Source organism: Anabrus simplex, chromosome 1 (genome assembly GCF_040414725.1).
Source record: "Anabrus simplex isolate iqAnaSimp1 chromosome 1, ASM4041472v1, whole genome shotgun sequence".
NCBI classification, from domain to species: Eukaryota; Metazoa; Arthropoda; class Insecta; order Orthoptera; family Tettigoniidae; genus Anabrus; species Anabrus simplex.
In genome coordinates, this window is record NC_090265.1 from 1,191,093,049 (window position 1) to 1,191,112,808 (window position 19,760).

Genomic DNA, 19,760 nt, shown 5'->3' on the forward strand with positions numbered 1-19,760 from the left:
ATAGTAAGGTTTGGTAAATTCAGTAAATTTATAATACCAATATTGGTATTATAAATTTACTCATTTGGGACAAATATTTCAGGTTCCCTATGGGAATCAACATCTATATCATCTGATGGCCAGGTAGGCATCAATTTTTGGTAATGAGACAAAGTCTCTCATAGTGCATTGGTACTGCCAGTGGCTCCAAGTAGCCTACGCAGTGGCCTCCTCATGGATCAGTATAGCAGCCCGCGTGTATGTGCGACCAACCATTTTCATCTACGTACGACATTCTTCAAGACTTTTCAAGAAGCTTCAAAAACCTTCTAGAACATTCTGCAACGATGAGTCAGCCATCTCGAACACTGCCTGTCTCTCTGTAGCCACCACCGGCAGACATGGACGCAGATCAGCTGAAACTTAGTCGAGGAAGCGTAGAAGATACCTCTCTTAGCCCTGTCTCCGGGCGCAAGAAGCTCTGTGCTGAGGTTTCACCGGACCATTCATCCGGATCAACTTACACCCCAGCCAGCTCGGGTCTGGAGCCGGAGCTCCTCCGAGCCCACCACCAGCCCTGGGTATCCCATCTCTTAATATTGTGGTCTCTACCAGCTTTAACCTTCCTGGCATAGTTTCTTCTTCCGCTTACATGCCAGCTAATGCCCAGAGTTATGCTCAGGCTGCACAAAATCCTGCATTACCTCCGCACATTCATAATTGGAGTATTAGGCCTTTCCCATCCCATCGTCGCCGTAAGACCTATCTGTGTCGGTGCGACATAAAGCAACTAGCAAAAAAAAAAAAAAAAAAATCACTCTTACTGAAGGATTAAGAAATAATGGAATTGGTGCACAGTATCGCATGAAATGCTTGAACTGCATGCATGTGAAATTGCAATGCAGAGAAATATACCAAGAGCAGATTTTAAAGTAAGCCGTGGCTGAGTATACAGATGGATTAGGAGAGATAATATAATACTGTGGAGAAAAGCATCTATGTGTCAAAAGCTGCCTAGTGATCACCTACTGACTGAATTTCATTGCTACAACTTCATGTGTATGAATCAAGACATCAGGCGCAGAAAAACAATGATGCATTATTATGCTTGCACTTAGCACAGATGGAAGAAAAGTTCCACTGTATGTCATCTTCAAGAGGAAGATGATGCCAAAATGCAATTTTCTGCATGGGATACATGTATGCATGCAGGAAAAGGGCTGCATGGACAGCAATATGATGAAAGACTGGGTAAAAAGTATATGGAAAAGCCAGCCTGGTGCTCTACTTCACCTACCATCCATGTTAGTGGTGGACAGCTTCAAGGAACATTTCATGCAAGAAGTCAAGGACTTTTTTCTCAAAGGTAGAACAGACATGGTAGTATTCCGGGTGGACTGACTCTATTCTACAACCTCTGGTTTCTGAATCTCTGCCTAATCATAAAGTCTATTTGATACTTTCCAGTGACTCCAAGTCTCGTCCACACATACAGCCGTCGACTGTGGTGTTTAAACTAAGTATTAGCAAGGATTAAATTATGATCGGTGCAGAATTCAACCAGCCGACTTCCTCTTTCATTCCTTTGCCCCAATCCGAATTCTCCTACTGGATTACCTTCTGTTCCTTGGCCTACCACTGCATTTCTGTCTCCCATCACAATTAGATTCTCATCACCTTTTACATATTGTATTAAATCTTCTATCTCTTCATATATTATTTCAATTTCTTCACCATCTGCAGAACTAGTAGGCATATAGACCTGCACTATTGTGGTGGGCATTGATTTGGTGTCTATCTTGACAACAATAATCCTTTCACTAAGCTGGTCGTCGTAGTTTACCCGCTGCCCTATTTTCTTATTCATTCATTCTTCTTCTTCTTGTTTTATGACCGCATAGGATCACTTTAGTCAGTCCATCGTTCAGGTCTCTTTAAACCAACTCGTGCATTTACCCCGTTTGATTTTGAGTTGATCATTCTATAGTCACCTGACCAAAAATCCTGCTCTTCCTGCCAACGTACTTCACTTATACCAACTACATCTAACTTAAGCCTACCCATCTTCCTTTTCAGATTCTCTAACCTACCATGATGATTCAAACTTCTAACATTCCACGCTCCGACTCGCAGAATGTCAGTATCCATCTTTCTGATGATTGCCCCCTCTCACGTAGTCCCCACTGGGAGATCCGAATGGGGGACTAATTTACCTCTGGAATATTTTACCCGGGAGGAATCCATCATCAGTACTTCATTCACACACAGAGAGCTGCATGTCCTCGGGAGTTAGCTACAGCTGTAGTTTCCAGTTGCTTTCAGTCGTGTAGCAGTATCAACACAGTTAAGCCATGTTGAGTATTATTACAAGGCCATATCAGTCACACATCCACTGCTGTCCTTGCAACGCTTTGTGTGATCACATATTTCCTAGCCCCAAAAATGTTATTTGTCACCCCTTGTGGAAGAAATGTGATTTCCAACTCGGGTAAGAGCTGTCGCCACAGTTGCGTGATTACAGAAAAAGCGCTTAAATTTCTGAACTGCACAGGATAAGTTGCACCTTCCGGGAGAAAGCTGTTAGCCTCATGAATGTTCAGTTTTGCTTGCTGTTGGCAGCAAGATTGCTGATAACACAGCGAGCCTATTTGTGCTTGTATTTCGCATTCTATTGAGATTAGAAGTGTATTTTGTGCTGAGTGGTACAGTGAAGTGTAGAAAATATTTTTCGCGTGATACGGTAGCCCATATCTGGATTAGAAACATAATTATATGAAACTGATTAGCGTGGTGTAATTTTGTCATGTGATAGCCTAATTATGGATATGTAAGAAGTCATGAAATTCCTTACTAATGAAGACAATTAAAATTTGTCAGAAAGTGTACTTTCAAATCGTAAGTTATGAGATTCATTATGGTCCGTATTGACAACTGACATATGCATATGGCTTCCAATTGTAGTGTGGTTGAAGATATCTCAATATATATGGGTTGGAAATTAGTCCCAGTTTTAAGACAATATACAAGCTTATGGTATTGAATAGATGGACCCTACTCTACCCTTTGATAGAAAGCGTACTGGCATAAGCATCTTTAAGCGCGCAGAGGTCACGAATGTTGAAACTCACATCTTTGAGTTTCGACTTGATCGTTCGAGTTGGTCGAAGTTTTTATAGATTTCAAAATGGTGGCCAAAGTCATTCCTTGCAGTTGCACATGGTCAAGTTTAACCTCCAGTTCACTGTCTGTCTGTTTATAAGAGAGTGACCAGAAAATAATGTTTGATAACCCACTGTTCGAAATAAAAGGCTTCTATTAACATTTGTTTTAGAAAGAGTGCAACATGCAATAATGTTTTGATATTTTTATTGGCCCCTGTGCACATGTTTTCATTTTGTTGTCTGGTGTTTTTCACACCTTTCAGAGCGCACTTGTTCATTTATAAGCCCCAGCGGAAAAGACTTTCATATTTGTACTCTCGTGTTTTTCTACACCTTTAAATACCTTCCTCTCATCTTTAGATATGGTAGATGTAGTTTTCACTGTACCCACGGATACATGACATAAAATGTCCTCATATCAGAAAAAATATATCTATTGTCTCCATATCCTTGTTGTATAGCTTTTACTTTTATTTCATAGTACGTTTTCTTGCTTAACAGTTCCTTTTAGTTATCCCCTGCAGAAACGTCTTAGAGGAGTTTTACTCTATATGATTTTACTTCGTCAATCCCATATTCAGTTTTATAGCTCCCTCTGTGCATTACTGTTAGAGTGTCGCCTCCAGATCCCAAAGTAGGGGCTTCAAACCTAGCAGAGGTAGTTGGAGTTTTGAAGGGCAGAAAAAAGTCCATTTGACACTCCATGCTGTAAGTTGTCGGCATTGAAAAGATATCTGGTAACAAATTTGGTGTTTACCCGACAAAATTCATTAATAACTCAGTCATAGACCACACCCAAGAGAGACTCGGTTTACTGTGCCATCAGCCAGATGGTGCTGAATTAAAATGCTTGCACATTGTAGCTGAGGCCATATGATTATTATTAAATAATATTACATTTTACTATATTTTTTATCATTTTAGAGGTATTACATCATGAGAACAGCAAAAGCAGCATATGGAGGAAAAGAATTGAACATGATGTTATTTGCAGATGATATTGTGTTTTGGGGAAAAGACGACAGGAAGGTTCAAGAACAGTTGAATGCGGTGAATGGGAAGATCGAAGAATGTGGATTGAAAATAAGTGTAGAAAAGAGTAAAACTCTTGTTATGACTAGAGGGGAGAAAGAAGGGTAAGGTCAGATTAGACTTGCAGACAAGCCCCTGGAAGTAGTGGAAACGATTAAATACCTGGGGAGTGAATTAATGGAGAATGCTCGACTGGATGCTGAGATTAGTAAAAGGATTCAAGCTGGAAGTTGTTTCTATCATAGTGTAAGAAACATGTTGTGGGACAAAGATGTGCCAACAGAAGCAAAGGATACTATGTATAAGATGTATTACGTACCCATAACAACTTACGGAGCAGAAACTTGGACAATGACAAAGAAGGATGAGAGTCGAATACAGGCAGTCAAAATGAAGTTCATGAGGAGTATGATACAGAAGACTAGAAGAGACAAAATAAGGAATGAGAAAATCCGGGAAGAAATTGGAGTGGAAAAAATGAATGACAGAATAGAGAAGAGCCGACTAAGATGGTTTGGGAACATAAAGCGAATGAGCGACGAAAGAATGCCAAAAAAGGTGATGGAAATGCAAATCCAAGGAAGGAGAGGCCGTGGACGACCACGATTGAGATGGAAGGATACCATCCAATGCAGCATTATAGAAAGAAACCTAGACTGGGACACAGTGTTGGAGGAGGAGTGGTGGAAAGACCGAAGAAAGTGGAGAGGAACCATATTTTCCCCTACCTGGCTACAGCTGGATAAAGGGAAATGATGATGATGATGATGATGATGATGATGATGATGATGATAGAGGAAAACAAGGCATTGCGAATTAGATCCACTTTTTTAAAATTCATAATCATTTTCCTCATTATCATTTTTCTAATTCCAGTCAGTGGGTTAAATTTTAATCTATTATTTCGTCTCATCTCATACCATCAGAGGCCAATGAACTACGTTTTTATTTATCTTTGTGTATGATTAATTTGAATTAAATAAAAAAAATCTGAATTTATTCCGCACTTCAAAAGCTTCAGTTGGAGCTGCATTGTTTCTCCGTCCATTATGATTAGCGTGGGCAGTTCAGATGGGAAAATGGAGGTGAAAAGAATATCGTAACAAATGACATACTGAAGCACTGTGACATAGTAGAATTCTTGATCTAATGTAGCAAAGTATGTACATATGTATATATTTCTCTATTAATAACTGTATTTATTAATTTACCACTAATTTTACTCTTAATTTACTTAAAAGCAATTATTATCTTCCATTTAGGCCAAAAATCATAATGAAATTTCATGGATACTATTCGTTCACATACCCGATTCAGATTAATAAGCTAATTATTTTGCTTAGCCAATATCATACAAAATATTAACAAAAAGTTACTACTTTTGCTACAGTATTGAACAATATGCTATATAAAAATTATTTTCATAACATCCATACCTAGAATCGAGAATCTGACGTGAAGAATTAGCGCAGGCCCACTGACGTCCCAACTGCAAACCATGCTTAATAGCCAACGCTGTATCACAATTGTCAACGTTCACAGTAGCACTCTGTAATGAAACCAGTTATTCACATTATTACTTTCACTGTTTAGTCCAAGTAGCAGCAATGAGGTGGAAAATAAAATTTCTCTCACGAATTATAGCTAGGAGATTAATTCACTTCTTCCCACCTTTTCTTCTTGTCCTCAGATATCAATCCTACAAAGGGATGAAATTCTTCCAAGGAGGAATTCTGAGCCTATTTTACAGGTAGGAAGGGAATGTATTTTCCAATTCACATGAAAGGGAGTGTATTGGAGATGTATATTCTAATTTCAAAATTTCACAAGTGTCTTGGTTCTCCTAATATTATATACGGAACAATACTACTAATAGGAAGTCAAAAGTTCCTGTCGTTTGGGTTTGAACAAGTTAACTTTTACATGCAAGTACAGTCATAATATTTAACTTTTAAAAATGAGGCCCATGATAAATCATGATAATTGAGTTAAATGACCAAAGAATATTTTCAAGTTGCTGAGTGAGTGAGTGAGTGAGTGAGTGAGAGAGTGAGTGAGTGAGTGAGTGTTGGGGGGGAAGTAACAAACAGATTTAATCACAGAAGAGCCAGGTCAGGTACAACATAGAGAGGAATGGATATTTACTTAAATATGAATGAAAAACCACATATATAGCAGGATAGACAGATGTGAAACTAGAATGTTTAAAAATTTAAACACTTAACTATACCCATGGTACTACCACCATCAGAGCACAATAGTCCGATATTCTAATAGATGTCTGGCTTGTCTATGCAGATTTTAATATTGGATTTGATAATCTTTCAGCCACAGTAGAACAACTAAACATGGTAGCAGTATTATTTATCCTAACACACCTGCATTTTGGAAAAAAATATTTTGGACTAGCTGTATTATCCATTGCTGACAAGTTATTGGTCAACTCACAACCATATCACTAGTTAACTTGTTACCATGATGAATGAGGAATCATTTATATATCAGTGATGCTCGCCATTGATGGACTTGGCACACAAATTTAAATTCATGGACATTTGCTCATAAGATAAAAATCTATTAGATATGAAAGATTAAAAATTGGATTTGCTATGATTTTCGTTATGTACACAATACAACTAACATTTCCAAAAATATTTGTGGGTTTATGAGTTTATTCTTTGTATGGTAAAAATGCATGAAACATAAAAGATCAGAAAAAATATATTTCACACATTATTGTAATTAGGGAGCAGATTTTTATGTAATTACATATTTTTTGTACATGTTTTAACACAATTTATAAAGTTTATTATTCTTATTGTGTTTCTCCACGACGTAGAAACCTAACCATACTTCATATAAAAACACATATTTTCACAAATATTTTATGTAAATACATATTTTAAGAAAATCCATAAACACATAAATTGGCAATATTTGTTACTCAATGAAAATTAAAATGCTTCTGTGTTACAAAATGATATTCATATTCTCATTTTTCAATTACGGTATTGTTTTCAACAGTGTATCTAATGTCATATTTCTTAATGTTGTGGCTATATATGGTCTTTTCTTCAGAAGTTGAAGGCTTGCTGATTACTGAGTACATCGTTACCTTTAGACAGCGATTTGATTTGCTGCGCAAATTGTTCCCCTCCATGATTGAGTTAGCTAGGAGACACTGTTTGAATAAGAAAACTGAAGCATTTGCCACAAAATGCAACCTTTGGTACCGTTTTCTCGCTATGGGCACTTGCAAGCTCTCTCATTGACATTTGAAGGTGATGTCGCTGATTAGTATTACCTGTCAACTGCTGTTGCATAAAGAAAATTAGAAATGAAAGAGGAGAACATGTTTTCGTAACAAATACATAAATAACGTGGTTGATAGCAGTTGTTAACTCGTTAGAAATACAGACTAAGAAAATGATTGCTTAATTTTAATACTCTACACTGAAATTAATTAAGTAAGAATGCAATACATCTCAAGATATGGCAGAGCGCATCACTGATTTCAGAGGTTAGTTCATATTTTCTCGCGTCTGGTTAAACTGCGCCGTGGGGGCACTGGGGGGGGGGGGGGCATGGTGGCGTATACCTGAAGCATCAGTGGTCTTCGATATTTCAAGCCAAAGTCTGTTGACCCTTTCATCATGGTCAAAAGGGAATCCATCAAATTGGAAATGACAAAACTTGGTTTCCAAAGAATCAATTTCTTGTGATGACAGAATTTTAGGGAACTGGTCAATCATAAATTCTATTGATAAAAAACTCTTGGATTTCCTCTGGAAAACATCAGCAACTTCAGCATGCTCGAGAAACTTATCCCTAATTCCATTTGTTGACAATGTACTCATATGTTTTTGTATACAACAGTCTCACATTGGAATAAAACTTTATCAATGTAATTTCACCTAGAGAAACTGCCCTTATGTAAGCCCTTGTGTTTGCCCCAATGACCAGCTCACTGTCACTTTTCTGTAACTTAGCAGAACTCTATTTCACATCAAGCAAATTACTATCAGACTCTGGAACAGAGGATGCTCTCACAAAGTGAACAATAAGGTTACTGAAAAATTGATTTAACTATGAATGAAGTTTAGGAATAAGTGGTGTCTCTTATTGGAGGAAATGAATGTTATGCAGTCACATGTTTCAAAACTGAATTGGGCCTCAATGCATAGGTTTAACTGCAGTTTAGAATTGTGTAATTCTTGTCTCAAACAATGTACAGGACACAAAAAGTATAAAAGAGGGATGGGACGGAAAGGAGAAATTGTAGAAGACAGGTGGTCGAATATTCTATGGGGAAGGAGATTGCAGGCTTAGGGATCTATTCAGGATCAGAATTCAGGACAGGTGTCTGCAAGAAATCGGTACGAGTCCCTGCAGTTAGCACAAAAGAAGGAAGATGAAGAACAGGGAACTGTTGCTGAGAAGTGTAGAATTAGGAGAAAGGGAAAAGGTAGGAAAGGGAAATGCAGAGTAGAGGATAGGAAAAGACAGGTGGAACATGGTAATGGGGGGAGAAAAGAGAGGAAGAAATAGCTCCTGCAGCTGTCAGGAAAGATAGGGCTGACCAAGAGGGGAGGGGATCAAATGAGGTGAATAGGGTTGATGCTCTGGTCATGGGGGATTCCACTGTTAGACATGTGGGGAAAGTGTGTGGAGGAAAGGGAACCGGGTAGAGTGTTATCCACAAATTAGGTTGAGGCAGATTTTGAGGAAAGTAGAAGAGAAGGAGAAGGGGAAAGGAGAAGGTGGTAGTGTTTCATGTTGGTACCAACAACGTAAGGCAAGCAGGTATAAGTACCAACATAGTTGGGAATGTTTGAGATCTGGTAAATGCAGCATGGGTGAAGATTAAGGAAGGGGAGATTGTTATCAGTGGAATACTGTGTAGGAGGGATACAGACTGAAGGCTGATTGGGGATTTAAATGAGACTATGATGTGGGAAACTGGGAGTGAGTTCTAGACCATAATGGGTGGGTAGGCTCAGATGAACTTCACTTAAACCGCAGTGGTATGTATAAGTTAGGAAATTTGTTCAGAAGGGTTATAGGAAGGTACAATCACAGAAACGGGCTGGTCTAGGGAGTGGTGATAAGGATACAGGGATCTGGAAGTCAAGCAGGGATGACATAAAAATGTTAGTGTTGAACTCTAGAAGTATTCTAAAGAAAGGAATAGAATTAGGTAATTTAATAGATATACACTTACCAGATATTGTAATAGGAGTTGAATCATGGCTGAGAAATGAGATAATCAGTGCAAAAATTTTCTCACGGAACTGGAGTATGTTAAAAGGAGAATAATAAAACTTTGATTTCCACCTATTCAATACATTAAAAGCAATTACAAAATTAGGATCTCATCCCTATTTTATTGCTTGATTGTTAAAACATAGGACATGTTTTGTTCATTTTTTGAACATCTTCAGCCATAAATATTTATATAAGGTTAATTGGTAACATTGTTCCAGAACTTACACTTATACACATAATATACTTTAAAAAACCTCTTAAATATAATCGTTTGTATATTACGTCGTCTAATTAAGAATGATATGACAATTTGTTGAAGTTTGAAAATTAAAAACTTATTCTAATACTCAAAATACAATGCCATTAATTGGTGTCTGTGTTACTACATTTACAATCTATTAAACTGCTGAATGTCTTAAAATTATCCGTTGTTTGAACATAAAAATATTTTGTTAAAATCTGGCGTAATCTTCTTTTTTTTTTTTTTCTTCACATGTTATACCATATGGAAGTGAAATCTTAATACCCTCTCAAAACAGCTGAGTTTAGGAGTAAATATTATTCTGTTCATCCACAAAATGACTAAAATGACGTGCCATATTGATCATAGGTTATGAAATTTGTAACACTTTAAAATATTTAACATCAGAATTTGTTGAATTAACAAATTTCCTGTAGTCTTGACCAGTGTATGACAATCTTATGAACATAAGCAGGATCTAAGTCATATGGAGGCACTCAAGCTTTGGTGATACATGAGTAGTGATTTCTTCCAAGCTATGTAAGTAAGCCTGCTGACATGTCTGTAACAGGGAAAATATGCGTAAGAATATGCTAAATGGTGTGATGTCGGTAAACTATCTTTGAAGGATCAGCACTTACCCCTTCTACCCTTGCCTGCATTTACGCTAGTGCTCTCAACTGTTTGATGACTGACTGTCGTTCTACTTGCACCCCTCTTATATATGTCTCCGTAGTTGCAGGGCGTTGGGAGGGGAGGTAGCAGAGGGCGGTGTCCTAGCGAATGGCGTGATTCGTGGAGGAGAATGTTCAGAAATAGTGTAGGAGGGGGTATATGTACTTGTAGAATGACTCTTATTATTTTCCAGAATAAAAATATTTGAAAATTTTGTGCTATTGAGTTTGAATGTTTGTATTAACTTCGGTATTTGTTCAATTAATGGGTTTTTTATTTCAATTTGGTCATTCAAGTTTTTATCTCTGTTGAAGTGTTTGTCTAGGTGGATATATATGTTCTCCAGTTCATTCATCAAATTTCCTTTATCGACCTTTCTGATTATTTTTAAATCTTTTTCTATAGTAGTAAAATGGTATCCTTTTTCTTGCATATGATTACTCATAGCAGAAAATTTGTTATGTTTAGCAGCATTTGCATGTTCTAGATACCTAGTTATAAAACTTCTGCCAGTTTGGCCAACGTAAAAAAACCACATTCAGAGCAAGTAAGCTTATAGATTCCTGAACACCTTAAATTCAATATTAATTTGTCGTTTTTTAATTGGATTCGTGATTTGATGTACTGCTGGGTTGGTGAATGTAAATGTTGCAAACTCTGACTTTGCAGTTTTGATCAGAATAAGGTTAGTGGCCAGTTTTAATTTCACTCTATTAATAATTTTATTGTCTGACTTGTTGGCTGAATGGTCGGCGTACTGGCCTTCGGTTCAGAGGGTCCCGGGTTCGATTCCCGGCCGGGTCGGGGATTTTAACCTTCATTGGTTAATTCCAATGGCCCAGGGGCTGGGTGTCTGTGCTGTTCTCAACATCCCTGCAACTCACACACCACACATAACACTATCCTCCACCACAATAACACACATTTACCTAGACATTGCAGATGCTGCCCACCCTCATCGGAGGGTCTGCCTTACAAGGGCTGCACTCGGCTAGAAATAGCCACACGAAATTATAATTATTATAATAATAATTTTATTAACAAAATCTATTTTATAACTATTAACAGAAGCTAAGTCTTTAATGAATTTAATTTCCTTCTTTAAACTCTTATCAGAGAGTGGCATTTTAAAGGCTCTGTATATCAGACTAAAGAAAGCGGCTTGTTTCTGTGTTCTGGGGTGTAGGGAATCTTCTTTGATGGTTATTGGAACGTATGATGGCTTTCTATAAATTTGAAAGTCAAATTTATTTTCTGTTTGTGTTACTCTATCCAAAAAGCTTAACGAATGATACTTTCTTAGACTAAAATTTCCTTAACTATCATATAGCTATTCATTTGTTGTTGTTTCTAGTTTGAATAAAGTCATAATTTTGTCATGTACCTACCTTATTGAAGTAGTGGACAGACACAGAGTGCCAATTTCCATCACTGACACCACCAGGTATGCTCACCACAGTGGTGGTAATGTTGGAGCCCAATGAGAAAGAGAAGTGGATGGCACCTTGAACTATCTCCAGGGCAATGAAATCATGTTTTTCATTGTATCGACCATTATACAATAGAAGACCAGATTCAGCACGCGTTGCAAACCTGCAAATAATTTTTATACCAAGATTTTTAAATATAGCTTTTTCCTTATAATTAGAAATAAAGGCTATGTTTCATATGAAATGACACAGGATTCATAAGGATTTGCATGTTAAAAATTTCATACCTCACAAAGCCAAATGTAATCTTTAATGATAGTGAACTTCAGAAAGCATACAAATATGCATTTGATTTCATTTCACAAATATTTTTACTTCTTATCAAGAGGGATGCAAGGTTAATCTACTTTTCTCTATAATCGAGAATGTAATATTTTTTAATCCAGTGAGTCTTTTACTCTTTAGGTGGGATAGAGACAGCTTTAATGATGGTATGGTCGAAATGAGGTTATAAAATTAGACTCAGAAGTGCAAGGACAGCAAAAATGTCATAGAGGGAATCGGGCATCTTTGCTATAAAATTTAATAGTGTTTAAAATAAGTCTCTACAATGATCTTTGGTGGCGGTGATACTGCATATGTAGGCAACGCTCCAGTAAAGCCAAGCGGAATGCAATGCTATTAAAGTGAAGGTCAGAGGAGGTGGTCAGTAGTGTGCGAGATTTAAGATGCTTACTACATAAGAGCAAACATTTTTTTAGAGTGGATTTTCTGGGAAAGTGACAAATACAGGGACGCAGTGAAAATTTTTTTTCGTGAATGGTTTCCCTACCCAGTCCTTCCACCTCGTGGTGCTGTAGGAAATTTAATAAGTAAATTTCATGGCTACGGTGCAGTATTTGATGCAGTGGTAGACCACCAATTTTAATAGGAGAGAAACTTTTGGATATTTCCAACAGGATCCTTAAAAGTCTGTCTAAATCCATGCAGAAATTGGCAATGCAGACTAACATGTCTGTCTTCACAGCATATAGGGCAGCAAGAAAGAAGCTAAATCTTTATTTGTGTAAATTTTCTGTTGTTCAGGAGTTAAAGTGGGAAATGCATAAAAGAGGAGTTTTCATTGCGAGTGGTTTCAATGGTTTGTTCATTTTTTCATCTTTTTACCCTATTGAACTTAATACTAATTGATACAATTCTTGTTTTATTTTCCACCTAATTCAATACATAAAAATGTTTATTGTCTCTTGAAGGACATTTTTTTTTTTTTGCTAGGGGCTTTACGTCGCACCGACACAGATAGGTCTTATGGCGACGATGGGATAGGAAAGGGCTAGGAGTTGGAAGGAAGCGGGCGTGGCCTTAATTAAGGTACAGCCCCAGCATTTGCCTGGTGTGAAAATGGGAAACCACGGAAAACCATTTTCAGGGCTGCCGATAGAGGGATTCGAACCTACTATCTCCCGGATGCAAGCTCACAGCCGCGCGCCTCTACGCGCACGGCCAACTCGCCCGGTAGGACATTTTATTACAATACAACACTAACAGGGACATGTTTCGCTCGTTATATCGAGCATCTTCAGCCTCATTTGAACAAATATCTCAAGGTTAAGTCTTTACATTGAACCTTCATATAAATAATTTGTTCGTTAAAATTATTTCACACCAATAAAACGTTACCACTAGTTAACACCCGAAATTAAAAAGAATTAACAAATTAAAATATATAGCTGTGATGGACTAGACATTGATCAGAATTTGCTGATGTCCAAGTCATAGTAATGTTCTAAATATCTGTAAGATTTGGCTAAAAATCTCATTAGTTCCCAGATTTTACTAACACTGTTTAGTGCTAAGTTACTGTATTTACGCGAATAATCCCTGCCACCGAATAATCCCCGCACCCTAACTTTAGGTAGGCTTATTTTGAAAAAAAAAAAAAAAATGCCAACTTTGACGCAAAAAAATCGCATCCCAATTTCGTGCCTCAAATTTTAAAAAAATGTGCGGGTATTATTCGCGTAAATACGGTATTTTTCTAAATTTAAATATCCCAACATCATTAATTTCAAATAGGACATTCTTTCAATAACAAAACATGTTGTTCTATTTTAACTAAGTTGTTTCTTTTTCAGGTATAATTCTGTTACCATATGTTTTCTTGTTTAGGTAGTTTACAAATTTATTTATTTCAAAATTAGTTTTGGCTGACTGAAAAATCTGACAGTTGTAAATGAACAGAGTCGAAACTGAAAATTACAGAAAAATTAACACAATAAACAGCCATTAATATTATCATACAAATTAAATAGTGTTTTATAATGGAACTGTAAATATCACATTTAAGTAAAAAAGATTTTTGAGGTAAGCCTTCCATTATACAATTCTCACACAACATTAAAGTTCACTAAGGTTACAGGGCAAATTATACATTAATGTTAACCAAGTAACTTCATATTACCTCAAACGAATGTTTATTCGATGTCGTTGACGTAAAGCAGGAAATGTAAGAAAAGATGACTTGGCGAAGCTGCGGCTACGTAGTTCACAGAGAGATGTATAATGTTCTGCAGCTCTACTGGGAGCGCAGTTCTCACATACAAAACCTCCCTTGACAAGTGGTGAACACACTGAATGTGAGCGACAGATACCAGGTTGACAAGTATCAAGATCAAGATCAATCTCGCAATTATGACCTGTTGAAATATGAAAAAATCATAGACACAAATTAATTTTCAAAGAAAGTATGTATGAAACACAATTATCATCTCTAAAGAGCATGATAAAATTTTGAACATTTCCAATGTGATATGATTAGATGATTTTATAATGCAGATGCTTGTACCAACACAGGTTATCTCTGTTTCAGGAGGCCAGATTTTGGTATTTACAATATTCAGATCACTCAATGGTCTCACTTTTTCTTATCTGTCTCCTATTTCCACCACTAACACTAGACTGTAAGTGAGATGCTCCAACGATAATATGTCTTAGTTTGTTCTGGCAGGCTTCTATAAAATTTACCAGTGTTTATTTCAACTGCCTTTAGAACTGCTGTGTAGTTCAAAGCTTTTGAGAAAATTACCTGTTCTGCAGCAGAGAATGCCTCCTCTCTGTAAAGTCCTGGCAAATGCACCATAGATTCAGACTTTAACACTGTTTAAGAGCTTTATCAACTTGCGGAAATATTATCTATCTCTCTCCCTGCAGAGACAAATTAAGAGAGAGTTAAAGCATATTGGCCTAACACTGATGTGTGAAGCTGATTTGGTGATGGGTAAGACCAGGCTGGATCGATTAATGTCATAGTGTCGACATGATACTCAATCCAATTATTGTCCCCATGGCAGTGAACATTACAAATTGAATGTGCCAATAGGACAATGCTTGTGTTTACCCTGCATGCATTTTCACAGAAGCTCTGCATGATATCACATTACAATAACCTGAAAGATCACCAGCCTAAGACCTACTGAAAATGTGTTGGACATAGGAAGTAGATTTTACTCAACCATCCTAATCTGTGGGACAACTGATCTTCTAGGTAATCGGTACAGACCACTATTCCATGGAATTGGCCTTAATTCACTGGATAACTTGAAGAGCTTAAAGCTCGAGGTGGTCACACCCTGTACTGATTTTTGTCTAAATATCAGCACCTGGGCCGATGACCTTCGATGTTAGGCCCCTTTAAAACAACAAGCAGCAAGCAGCAGCAACAATGTTAACACTGAGGAACTGGAAAGTATCATCATCGTCCACCTTCTATCTTGCATGCTCAATTGCAGCTAGGCATACTTCTTCATAGTGTTTCGATTTCTATTTTGAATAGTGTACAGTATAAAGTGTTTTTTTTTCCACCTTTTGTGTATTTTCTGTTCCAATCATATCACATGTATAAATATAATGAAATATGTGTAGTTTACTTTTTCTGTAAATGATTGAAATTTAATACAAGATTGAATCATGCCAATTGTACTGCATATCATTAAAAATTCTTATAACTCCTGCACTACACAGCCACAAACTGGAAACTCACCTGTAAAACCAGGCTTACACACACATGTATAACCGCCCTCCTTCCGCTGACATTGACCATGATTGCTGCACGGATTGGAATAACAGAGATCTACTTCCGTATCACAAAGATATGTCTCTCTGCTTCCTGAAACATGAATCACATGGATCTGAACATTGCTATTCAATTGTCACTACACAAAATATTCTGAAACTTAGTGCAATGTGTACAAAGAACAGAAAAATTGTTCTTTGCACAGGCTTGAACTAAAGAAACCATTGAAACAGAAAGTATAGGAAACTATCTGAAGTATGACAGTGTTGTAGGAAACAATTTCTCATGTTGGAATTGCTGCATAGCTTCCAACAAAATAAAACAAAGTGAAGTAATTAAGGAGGAACTTCCTGATTTTGAAGTATCAAACAGCTGGAATCGTGTGACTTCTCTGCTTGAAGTCACTTGTCAATTTGAACATTATGTGACAGCAGACGAAGACGTGTCTTTGTGCGAGAACTGTCCGAGGATGAAATTATTGAAAGTGTTAGGCCTACTAACTCAAAAGATGAATCAAAACAGAGTGTGGAAAACGGGGACATTACAGTTGTACCAAAGCAGTCTACAGTCATAAGTATTTTGTATGTTCTACAGACATTTTACCAAGTAAACGACACATCAGTAGAAGATCTGGTGGCTACCCAATGAGTGAATAATTTTGTGATATGGAACACCATTGCAGGTCCAAGACTGAAACAAGCAACTTTGGATTCCTTTCTTAAGGCTTTGTAAGGTAGTTCTAATTCAAATTTATAGTTGTGAATGGGAATTTTAAATGTGAATGTAACATGGGATACTTTAATTTTCATTTTCCACAGTTTGCTGAAATTAAGGAAGAATGTGATACTTCTCAAAATATGGGAGTGTGCAGCACTGATTTCAGAGTTTAGTTTATATATTCTCATGTCTAGTTAAATTTCAGAAAGGCCGGGCTGAGTGGCTCAGACGGTTAAGGCGCTGGCCTTCTAACCCCAACTTGGCAGGTTCGATCCTGGCTCAGTCCGGTGGTATTTGAAGGTGCTCAAATACGACAGCCCCGTGTCGGTAGATTTACTGGCACGTAAAAGAACTCCCGCGGGACTAAATTCCGGCACCTCGGCGTCTCCGAAGACCTTAAAAAGTAGTTAGTGGGACGTAAAACAAATAACATTATTATTATTAAATTTCAGAAAAACTATGTCCACATAAATTTATAGGAAAAGGTTTATTACTCTACTCTGTTTTCATGTTTCATGCACGGTTAGGTTACGCTGTCTTGAGTACAAGAACTAAAACATCTACCAAAAAAGCCTATTCGGTGATACTAGGCCTATTACAATTTTTAAGAATGAAAGTGAACATGTATGTTCACATAACATCAGAATTGGAAAATAAGTGATGAGTAAGCTGCAGTATGGAAATCATCCACAAATGTAAGTTTTAAACAAACCAAATGCCATCTCATACCAAATTTTTGTTGATATTTTTGACTTTTATATAAAAAAAAGGATGTAACAACCATCTGCTATAATTAAAATTAAACGACAAAGAACTAACAATCATTCATTTCTATGCCCGTTCTGAAGCATTCTTGTCCCTCCTTTTTTTTTTTTTTTCCACTCCGTCTTCATGTTCCTGCCATCCAAGCAACAGTTTACATTAGGCACCTACCCCTCCCTTCTTCCCCAACAATACAGGTAAATAAGGCCACATCTGTTTGTGACCTGTTGTCAGTGTGTCCATTGAGTTTTAAATAAACAGCTACACCGTAAGTTGACTGTTAAGGTAATTTTATTTTTAAAGATATTCTTTTCATTTTAATCTTGCAGAGCTGATTTGGATTTTCTGTTTATTTTAGAATGTACTGGATGATTTGATTGCAACCTGGCTTGCATGTTTTCAACAATAAAGTTTTTTTTTTCATCCCACATGAGGAGTACAAAATGGAGCTGCATGATTATTTTTAACAAGATTTCAATGCACACACTGTTTTTATTGTTAAGGAGATTATATGGAGTATACAAAATACTTTACTAATAAGGAAGAGACAGTTTTAAATAATTTAAAAGTAAAATTGGATAACAGTTTTTTATTTATATCTAACAGCTTAGGTTTTTAACTCATCATCATCATCATTTCCCAACTCCAGTTTCCCGGGTGTGGTGTACAAGCGCTCGCCATCTCCTTCTGTCTTCATACATCTTTTGTACCGGTACATCCTCCCATTTGTGTCCTCTCTCCTCCACATCTGATCTTACAGTCTCTATCCAGCTTTTTCTTGGTCTTCCCTGTGGTCTTCTTCCTATGAGATTAAGGTCAAAGTATATTCTGACAGGTCTTTCCCTGTTCATTCTCATTATGTGCCCATACCACTGAAGTCTGCATTTATTCACGACACTGGTAAAAGGAACCTCGATACCAGCTACTTTCCTATTCACTTCATTTCTGATCTTGTCCTTTCTGGTAGTTTGGTTCATAGTTCTAATGAATCACATTTCAGTTGCTTGGATTCTACTGAAGTCTCTGTTTAGTAGGGTACATTTCTCTAAACCATACAGGAGGATTGGTATAAAGTAAGTGTGGTTCATGATAGTTTTTGCTTTTTGTGGTATTTTGCAGTCCCAGAGAAGATTTCTGACTTGACTGTAGAAGTTTGATCTGCTGAGTATTTCCTGCCTAACAGTGTTGTCTTTCAAGATTGTGCTTCCGAGAGGTACTTGAAGAGGGAAGCAGTTTTTTTTTTTTTTTTTTTTTTTTTTTTTTTGCTAGGGGGTTTACGTCGCACCGACACAGATAGGTCTTATGGCGACAATGGGATAGGAAAGGCCTAGGAGTTGGAAGGAAGCGGCCGTGGTCTTAATTAAGGTACATCCCCAGCATTTGCCTGGTGTGAAAATGGGAAACCACGGAAAACCATCTTCAGGGCTGCCGATAGTGGAATTCGAACCTACTATCTCCCGGATGCAGGCTCACAGCCACGCGCCTCTACGCGCATGGCCAACTCGCCCGGTGATTTTATTTTTACTCCTTCCAGAAATATATTTGAGCTTGTTCCTTCCCTATTGATAGTCATTTCCACTGCCTTTGTTTTCTCATCTTCAGTCCAAAAGTTTTGAATGTATTGTTCCATTCGTTAAGTTTCTTCTGAACTTCAGCTTCTGTCTCTCCCCATAAAAACATATCATCAGCAAATACCAGGGCATTTGGTTCACTGTCCATTTTCTTGATAGATTTTATGACCTTGTCTGTTACCATTACGAACAGGAGTGATGATAGGGCACTTCCTTGTAGGACACCTCTCTTTGTTTCAAATCATTTTGATCGTCCGTTGCCTATCTGAACACAGCTGTAACGCTTCTTAGTACAGCATCTTGACATTGTCAATTAAGTACTTTGGCACCTTTAGGTCTTCCAGACATTCCCACATCTTGTTTCGAGGAACACTATCATATGCTTTTTCAATGTCCACAAATGCAATCACAAGATTTCTTCCATATTCCCAGTACTTTTCTGTCAGCATCTTTACTGCAAAGATCCACAGTACTTCAGCCGTTTCTGAACCCGTGTTGTTTTTCCTCAAGCAAAATTTCCACTATCTTCCTAAGTCACATTTCGATGATCTTTTCCAGCAGCTTCAGTGTGTGTGTGACAACAGCGTGATGCCTCTGTAATTTCCACATTTCCGTCGGTTGCCCTTTTTGAATAGTGGGATGACGACTCCTTTATTCCGATCTTCTGGGATTTTGTTTCTTTCCCAAATCACTGATAACACACTATATAGCCAATTCAAGCCTGGTATTCCAGCTGCCTTTATCATGTCTGAGCTGAGATCATCAAAGCCTTTCCATTTTGCATGCTCTTTAATGCTGTTTCTACCTCAACCCATGTTAATGGGTATTTGTTGTTTTTGGCCTCACTTATACTAG

At 37.4% G+C, this 19,760-nt stretch overlaps 1 protein-coding gene across 1 annotated transcript in view; it reads right to left on the reverse strand.

Annotated features, from left to right (window-relative positions):
* The window catches only part of stan (Protocadherin-like wing polarity protein stan), a 302,411-nt gene that overhangs the window by 191,001 nt on the left and 91,650 nt on the right, over positions 1-19,760 (reverse strand). Inside the window, exons 13-16 of the mRNA XM_067138004.2 lie at positions 15,823-15,948; positions 14,245-14,479; positions 11,742-11,946; positions 5,609-5,721 (exon numbers count right to left, since the gene is read on the reverse strand). Coding sequence (XP_066994105.2) covers positions 5,609-5,721; positions 11,742-11,946; positions 14,245-14,479; positions 15,823-15,948 — 679 coding nt within the window. The remainder of the gene's footprint in view (positions 1-5,608; positions 5,722-11,741; positions 11,947-14,244; positions 14,480-15,822; positions 15,949-19,760) is intronic.